The sequence below is a fragment of the Triticum dicoccoides genome, chromosome 4A, assembly GCF_002162155.2.
Source record: "Triticum dicoccoides isolate Atlit2015 ecotype Zavitan chromosome 4A, WEW_v2.0, whole genome shotgun sequence".
NCBI lineage: Eukaryota > Viridiplantae > Streptophyta > Magnoliopsida > Poales > Poaceae > Triticum > Triticum dicoccoides.
Genome location: NC_041386.1, coordinates 20,435,394 through 20,444,576, shown reverse-complemented (window position 1 = coordinate 20,444,576; position 9,183 = coordinate 20,435,394). Strand labels below are relative to the sequence as shown.

General features: G+C 45.2%; 1 protein-coding gene across 2 annotated transcripts; it reads right to left on the bottom strand.

Annotated features, from left to right (window-relative positions):
* Positions 1–1,280: 1,280 nt before the first annotated feature.
* LOC119288567 (MADS-box transcription factor 1-like) lies at positions 1,281–5,770 on the bottom strand. 2 transcript variants are annotated; one of them, XM_037568162.1, is made up of 7 exons: positions 5,675–5,770; positions 3,020–3,081; positions 2,830–2,929; positions 2,257–2,298; positions 2,126–2,167; positions 1,778–1,920; positions 1,281–1,636 (listed from the first exon to the last, which is right to left on the bottom strand). In XM_037568162.1, exons 1-7 carry the CDS (start codon positions 5,747–5,749, stop codon positions 1,558–1,560), a joined length of 543 nt encoding a protein of 180 aa, XP_037424059.1. In that variant the 5' UTR covers positions 5,750–5,770; the 3' UTR covers positions 1,281–1,557. The 2 variants fall into 2 exon arrangements, with proteins under 2 accessions (XP_037424059.1, XP_037424060.1); XM_037568163.1 differs by lacking the exon at positions 2,257–2,298.
* Positions 5,771–9,183: the final 3,413 nt, after the last annotated feature.

Here is a 9,183-nt window from a genome sequence, read left to right as displayed (position 1 = left end):
CCTTCCTCTCCCTCCCCTCCGTCACCGCCGGTGGGCGGCGGGGCATAGCCTGTGCGTGCGGCGGCGGCGGCGGAGGCACTCCTCCCTCTCGCTGGTCATAGGGTGACACGGGGCGCCCTGGCTCGAGGGTGTGACCCCGATCTAGACTGCGGCGGCACCGATTTGGTTCATGACGGCCCAGATCTGGACTACGGCGGTGTGGCGGCTGGCCGGCATCCTAATGACGGCTATGGTGTCAGTGTTGGCGACGACGATGGCTGTGGCGCGACGGCGTCGGGGGCGGCGCGGGCTGCGGGCGCGGCGACCTGCCCTGTTCGGGTGGCGGCGGCGGCATGGAGGGCCTGATGGTCACGTCGGCGGCCGGCACCTTCGGTTAGATCTGTTCTGACCGGTGCAGCCGGCGGTGGTGGTCATCTCTTCGGTCAGAGGTGGCCGGCCTGCGGCTGGGTGGTCGGATCTCGAGATTCGTCATCTAGTCCCGGCCACGAGTTGGGCAGACATAGTTGCTGGTGAAAACCGAGCCGTTGACGGGCGATGGCGGCCTTTTGCGTCGTTACCTTGATGAAGGCATCGTCGTGTAACTGTTGTCGACCCACTCGTGCTGCTTCGGGGGAAACCCTAGGATCTGGTCTTCCAGTCCGAACAATGGCGGTACTACGATGTCGTTTCTCTCTTGGGAGCATCATTTGTGGAGCAGCGTTGGAAGACAGAGGCAGGAGGTGAAGCGGCTTCGTCTTGCACGGAGCTTCGGTGGAGCTGACAAGTCATGCCTGACCGACAGGTACTACGCTGAGTCATGCCTGGTTGGCAGGTGCTACGCATGACGGATCTTCCAGAATCTTCGCGTCTGGACGGACAAGCGCAGGGCGGTGGCGCCGTTGGGCACCATGGTGGTGTCGATGGATGTCTGGAATGGCAAGGATGATGCAGATATCTTTCCTGAAGATGGATCAGTGGTCCGATGATGATGACGGCTTTTAAAACGTATGCATGTGGTGTGCATTTTCGGTAGACTGCATCAGTTGTTGGTCCCGATACGTTATGTGGATGGATCGACGACGACACCGGTTTTAGATATAGGGAGTGAGAGCACTCCACATTATTGAGTTTGTAGGTGTGAGTGATGGTTTCGGGTGAATTGATGTATGTTCTTGTTAGACCTTTGTGAAATAATTAATAAAGATGGCTGCATGCATCGATTGATGCAGAGGCCAGGGGTTTAACCTCCTTTTTTAGAAAAAAATGCTACCTATTAATCACTACAAGTCCAGCACACAGTATAACAAGTGACACTCAAGTCCAAGCACACTAGCTACATACACGGGAGGCAACGCCAGACCAGGTGACGTCCCATGTCTGTGGATCAATAGACCATTACAAGAGTTACGTACTCGACTCGAATGAATGGCCTGTTTTTATTCTTCAGGGAAGTGCAATGAGCGGCAGTCTCAGTATATAAACCAGTGTGCACTACAACAATAATATCCAGAGTTCCTGGACTCCAGATTGGGCATACAATACGTGTTGAATCATGCCTGGCTCATCGTCTGAACTTAATCATATCCAACCTGCAAAAGATCCAAGGTGTCCATCAAGGCGCTGTGGAGCCATGTCTTCGTTGTTCAGCTGATGGTACCTTCACACAGCAAAAGAAATCACTTCAATTTTGGACGGATCGAACACTCATGTTCTGAACAATTACAAATCGGAAGAAAAAATAGTTTATGCTTAGCAGAGATTCGGTGGGTTAAACCGATGGCCATGCAGAAAGATATACCCAATTTGCATGGAGGAATCATGTTCCGGGCGTTGCAGCAGTCCCGGATAAGTAGTCTTGATGGCATGCCCACTGGAGCTACCGTGCCCTCCATCTTGCCATGACATATGGAGCGCATTCTCGGCACAGCTGATGTCATGCAACTGGCACTCCCAAGAAAACAGTCATGAGAAATTTTATTGCCCACACTGAACTCGTTTTTTTATCAGAATGAATATAGTTTGTATGCCGTGTAGTTTACAAACTTCGTCCAGCAAAGGTATGCAATTTGTGTTGGCAACAAAGTGAAGGTTCAAAATTTGATATAAAGACAGAAAGCGTAAGTTCTAAGCTCAGTGATGATAGTACCTTCTTCCTCAGGTCTTTGTTTTGATCCAGCAATTCTTGCTCCTGTAGAACATCATTTTGCCATTATATATTAACAGAAGGAGCATGCAATATAGGGTCAGGATTATCTGAAGTTCATGATTCATCATTACCTTACTTTTCAGGTCATATAACTCATCAAGTAATACTTTATTCTGCAAAAAATGTATGCTTTGTCATAAAGCAAGGCAAAACCAGCGACAGAACTGTGATGTTTCAGCTAATGCTATAAAAAATGCCTTAAGAGTTCAGCTGCATACTAACAATAATGGATACAACATCATTTAGATGCTCTGAAGTTAACAGGTTTTCACTAAGACAATTCGAAACTAATACATGCATCATCTTCAACTGATGCAGTATCTGTATAATACTCCCTCCGTCCCATAATATAAGAGCGTTTTTTAAAATGTTTTAAATGAGAAACAACCACGGGAGAACTTTGAGCATAGAAAAAAAACAGAATCTAGCATAAAATGAGGTAGCATTTCAAAAGAAAATCCGAAAACGGTATAAGAAAAAATTAATAAAAAGATGATGGTTTGTTATAGAGGGACCTTGAGCCAGAGCGTGCCCATGGTGCAGCGGTCAACGCTCTTATATTATGGGACAAAGGGAGTAGAAAAATATCTGAAGTTGCTGAACCTGAGCCTATGTAATATACATGGAAATTTCAAATTCTCTACCTTTCTTGTCCTGATATGCTTGAGAGATATGTCTATTTGGTTCTCAATTTGCTCAAGCTCCCTCATGGTAAGTGGGCCCAGATCCTCACCGAGAATATTTCTACGGCACGAGAACGAGGACTGATAAGGTGGAGAAACATTGCAATGTATATACAGCAAGTAACTTTTCAACCCAATCTCTAGAAACTACCTTTGTGAACTTTGAAGATATTCAAGTCTGGTCTTCAACTTCAGATATTCTTGGTAATTTATCTAGTTTCAAAAACAAAAAAGGAAGCATGGTACATGTCAGTTCAAGTGACACAATACTTGCCGTGGAAACGAGAAGCTAAACGTACATGACAACAGACCATGTTGGCCAAACAAACAAGAGAGTTCAAACAAAATGTTGCCCCACCAAATGGAAGCTGGGAAAGATTGAAAACAACAACAGACTGCAAGAGGGTGCAATGTAAAGACCTAGCCTTGGACAATCACCTGAATATGTTTCCAAAAACTGGAGTTGGTTAAGCTGTGACTATGTTTACCCGTAGGGCATTTTGCTTAGCTTTTCTCTGTTTTCTTCCTTACCCCTTTGTAACATACTGTTTATAGGAATGAAAATTAACCGTAGAACAATTGTTCAGTTCTACGGTGTGCGGCTAAAAAAAACAATCACCTGAATGTAATGGTTATTCACACACACAGCTATTCTGACCGAATATAGTGGGCACTAGCGATTACTGACTATATTTGCTCGCCCGTGTACCCACCTCGCTGCGCCTACCCGACCCTCGCCGCCGCCGCCACAGTCATTGCCGTTGACTCCCTGCTGGCGGAATCGACCGGCGCCATCCTGCAGCCCTGCTGACTTTTCCCGCAGCTTCCTGTGAGTGCAGGCCGCCAAAATAGTCATTCCCGTCGCTGTTGAGCTCGCCATCGCTGCAGCTCCGCAAGGGCACCGCGAAAGTCGGATTTCTTCCGGAATCGAACCGGCCGACCACGGCGATGTGGTAGGAAGGTCGACCCCAAGCCAGCGCCGGCAGCTGCTGCCGGAGCTAAAAAAGAAGCCGTCCGATCAGGTTGCCGACGCAACCTTCATTCCTGGCGTCGTTTGCTACCTCCTCGCTGAACAACCACGTGCCTGCCCAGCTACGCAGCGTCGGTCTCCTCCGCTGCCTTGATGCGCAAGTCAAAGGTCCGTCGTCGGAGCTGTCGCTAGGACCGCCGCTGCACATATGGTATTTGTCAAATTCCCCCTACGCATTTGTTTACATATTGCATAAAAAAACGTCTCAAATAGAACCGTTACATTTCTCCATTTTAGATGGTCTCCTCTGCTATCATGACCTAACTGACACTTGCAAACTCAAACAGTCCTTGGTTCCCAGTTAGGTCGAGGGCTGTTTCTTTGAGACCAAGTCATGGGTCATGATGGTCATGTCAGGGATTACTTTGCGTCGAATGCAGTTTAACCCCTATACTATTTTCGGCGCCTATTTAGGATGCGTCGACTCTCTTCAACACCATTGAGAAGGCTGTGGAGAGACATGATCCTTGGTTTGTATTGAGAAGGAATGCAACAGGGTAGAAAGTGCAAGTCCACTGTTGAAGATAATAGCAATCGTGCAAGTTCTTGCTTATGGATGCCCGACGATGCCATCCATGTCTATGTTCGCTTGGTGAAGATCTATCCTCGAGTGTGTGAGACGATTCTGTACATCTGTTGTTGAGATCTATGGACCAGAGGCCTTGAGGGTTCCTAGGTAATGAAGAATATACTCAAAGGCTTATGGTAGAAAATGAAGAGAGTGGTTGCCCAGGTATGCTTGGATCCATTGATTGCATGCATTGGACTCGAAAGAATTGTCATGTTGCATGGCAAGGTCAATATCGAGGGCATTGCTTCGATCCAACCATCATTCTTGAGGCAGCTACATCGCACGATCTTTGGATTTGGCATCCATACATTGATATGCTTGGCTCTCACCAATGATCGCAATGTCCTCCATTGATCTTCTCTTTTTGAAAGGCTTGTTGATGGTGGCAGTCCAACTTGCACTATGTTGTCGATCACAATGTGTACAACATGGGTTACTACCTTGCCGATCACATCCATCCTCCATGGGCCACAATTGTGTATACTATCCACAAACCAAAAGGTAACAAAGAGATCTCACTTTGCAACTTGTCAAGAATCTGCTGGAAAGGATGCTGAGAGAGCATTTAGTGTGCTTCAACAATGATTTGGGATTGTTTGTGACCCTGCTGAGCATTGGAAGCCCGAGACCCTATGGAAGATAATGGCATCATGTATTATCTTGCACCACACTATCATCGAGGATGAGAGAGAAGACCCGGAGGACTTTTGGCAACTGTTCAATGCCCACCCATTGCAGCCAGAGCATAACCCAAATAGGATCCAAGCCTTCATCCATGCACACCAACAGATCGAGAACCATTCAGCTCATAACTGACTTCACGAAGATCTTATTGAGCATCATTGGCGCCTTCATAGCACTTGATTCTTGTGCTTTAATCATGTTTATTTGAATTCTTAGTTTAGTTGGACCGTATGTTTTGTTTGAATTTGGATGGTTTATGTTTGAGAAGATCAAAAAATTTATGCATTTAGATTGTGTGCACTTCATTATTCAATTTTTATTTATTTTTATGTTTGGTAAGTTTGAAAATTTTGGAAAGCAAAAAATAATAGGATAGGGGATCTGTTGCAGAATAGTGATTTCCTTAAGTAGTTGGTAAAGTGGGATAGTGAGTACTTTTGCTAGTTTTAGTTTAGGAGGTCTACTAGAGATGCCCTAACCTCTTTATATTCAGGAAGGTATTAAGATTTTGAGATGCTTACTTCATTTTCTGCTGGAGGGGTTGCTTCTGGTGAGTTGTAGTTGCAGGTGCGGTATCTCTCAAGTATTTTGTACATGCTGTTGACATATGAAAACAAATGAATCAATTTATATTGCTTGACATGCGAAAAATATAGAAAAGTGAATACATTTATAATATCCAGAAGCATTGGAAAATGTAAAAAAAGAGAATATTAGTATGTGCGCAACACTTACTGACTGAGATGTGATCCTAGTATCATATAATGCCTGCTAGTCACCATATGTTGTTGCATAGCACATTCCCCTTCACTTGGCTCCAATGGAGGGCGTGTGGAGCTGTGTCTTCCACAAATATTCTTGGATCCGGTAGGCTTTGGTATCCACCGGCCGGCTTTGGTCTCCGGTGGATCCCTTTGGTTTCGGTAAACGTTTGTGGTCTTGGAGTATCTACAAGCTCTTTTCGACGTCTTGTTCTCAGGGGCGGCTATTTGCTACACATATTGTGGCCATCGATATCTTCTGGTCTACATCGACGACTCCCCAGTTGCTTATAAAAGCTCCTAGGTTTAAATAAGTTAGCTCCGCAGAGGCGGAGACCCAGAAGGCATCGAGCTTTGCTCATGTTGTGTCGTTGGTAGATTCGGAAGGACGAAGGTTTTGACACTCCTAAGAATTTGGATGTAATTCTATTTTTATGTAATATTTTTGTAAGGACTTGTGATATTTAATATATGACTAGGCTTTTCCGCCCCCAAATAAGGATGAAGCATAAACATGCCGAGAAGGGCAGATCCAGTTAATCTGGACCAACAATTCATGTCAATCCAGTTATCTAGATTGCTCGAATGATGACCGCTCAACATGTTTAACATGAAGTTAGTATAATACCAAATACCAATGTCTGCTAACCATGTAATTAAGGCGTAACTGATGTCCTACCGAATATCAATGTACAGTTAATTTGCTTCACAATATTAACGTGAATGTTATTTTTGCCATGAATAGTGACATATATTTGCATGTACACATTTACTGGTAAGAAGAAAAAGAATCACCAGATGATCCGCAGATCCAATTGTCATAGAGCTATCCCTTGAAGTTTTGCATGTGGGAAAACTAACTATGCTTAGTCCTTTCACAGGTGGCAAGAATCGACCGAGATACCAGCTATTCTAGATGGATCTTATTCCTGGTCATCTGAGAGACTCTATCCCAACCAGCTCATAATCAGTTCACGAAGGCCCCTGGAATCACTAACTCGTTTCACATTACACATATACACACCAACAACGGGATTTGTAAAATAACTAAGATTGTTTATTTTGTAGTAGTGTCTCTGGTTTGTGTGCGGGGCAATTATGGTGAAAGGGAGTAAATTATGATCTGTGCAACTAGTCAAAGCAAGGGGTCCCAAATGTCAGGTTTTTTCTAAACTACCTAAGACTAGATTCTTTTTTCCATAAAGGAGATTAAAACCTGCAGCCTCTGCATCATTGTGATGCACACAACCATCCCTAAGACTAGATGTATTAACAACATTCTTCCAAATACAATGTCATACACGATTTTTGGTCAATAGCAAAGGTACAGTAGTGTAGCTGGAGCTGGTGCAAGTAAGAATTTAATAGTTTCAACCTCGCACTTTTGCAAAGATTAATTCATTTTTCTTGTTCACATATTTTAACGTGTACGTAGCTTATGAGCATTTCACAACATTAAATTAGGGGTCCAAGAATCATTACTCCTTGTCAATAGTTTTTTTATGGGCTGGATCAAAATTAATCTCTCGCGGAGAACATATTCCCACTCCCTTGCTTCATCCTCCCGAGGGCGACTCAGGGGCGACCTAGGTGTTGTAGTGTCGCTTCCTCCTTCCCCGCTTCCCCCTCATCACCGCCGGAGGCAGCCGACAGGATCCCCTCGCGGCTGCCAGGGCGGTCCACTCTCGGGGGACTTGGCGGCTAGCCTGGTGGGTGCTAGGCCAGGAGCCTTTGTGATGTGTCCACTACTGCATTTGCAAAGATTGATCCAGCTACAAATTCTAATATTTTAATGGTGGGTACAATTGCACTTAAAATACTATCACCAGAAGCAAAACCAGATGAAGTCAGACCAACGTTCAGAACTCCGTGTGTTGCACAGAAAGTTCCGTACTGAATATTTTTTGTATGGGCTCCATCTAGCACTAGTACGTAGTCCAAGTTTTTTTAGGTGATCGGTTGGCCGAATAGTTAATTAGGTGAGATTAATTAGTTGAGATAAGAGAGAGTCCTACTAGTACTTGGGTTTCAGGTTTGACTAGGAAAAGAGATATGGTTTGTTACGTGGAGTACGGAAGGTTAGAGTCGGTTTAGGAACTAGAGCCTGCGTGCTCCTTAAATACTGGCCGATCTGGCCGTGTAAAGGGTCAAGTTTTGTTTTGTCATGAGTTGAATAATAGTCAGAAAACATCTCATGTCTGGGGATACCAAATATCGTGTTTGCTTTTGCTGATCCGTGACGGATTTTGTCGCTGCTACGCGTGGAGTTGATTCCGTCTGCTCGACGCCAGTTTTTGATATTACGATCTTGTATCTTTGCTAGACCGGAATTTCTTGTTGTTGCTGCTAGTACCGTGAAAGATCGGGCCGACGAATGAATGGCATCTAGTCGGGTCATTATCAAGTGGTATTCAGAGCTAAGGTTGTTCACGGTACTGTGTTGATTGAGATGTCGACCTCGGTCAACAAGGAAGACGAGGTTGCTGCTGATTTTCAGGAAATTGTACGTCCAGTGTACGCGGATGATATTCCTCAAAATATTCAGGATGGTTTTGACCACACATGCAACTACATCAAGCAATGTCATGATGCGCTCGGCAAAAGGATAGATGTCCTGATCACTCGGTTCGATGGTTTGGCAGACATCATCAATATGCCGGCAACGAATTCTGCACCACCACAGACTGCTCCGGCTGCTCCACTACGTTATGCACCACCGGCTCATGACGGACATGCTGGCGTGCATGATCGCCGTTTGGCGGCACCTCATGTTGGAGATGATGGTCTTGATGACGGTGTTGACCAGGCAGCGGGGTACGCTCCACGACCACGACACTATGAGCCTCGTCTTGAAACATCCGTTCGTGGTGGAGTGCATGACCGAGTTGGTCAAGCTGTGCGTGTGCCTTTGGACGATGGAATTGGGCGCATAAAAATTTCAATCCCTTCGTTCTCCGGCAAGTGCGAACCAGAAGGCTATTTGGAATGGGAGATGCGTGTTGATCAAATTTTTGATGCCCATCATTATAGCGAGGAGAAGAAAGTTCAACTTGCTGGAATTGAGTTCACCGGTTACGTGCTAATTTGGTGGAATCAAATTTGTCGTTCAAGACATCGCCCGACGACTTGGCGAGGTATGAAAGAATTCATGAGGCGACGTTTTGTTCCTGAGCACTATAAGAGAGATATGTACAACAAGTTGCAGCGGCTCTCTCAAGGTAATATGAGTGTTGATGAATATTACAAGGAGATGGAATTGCTTATGATAC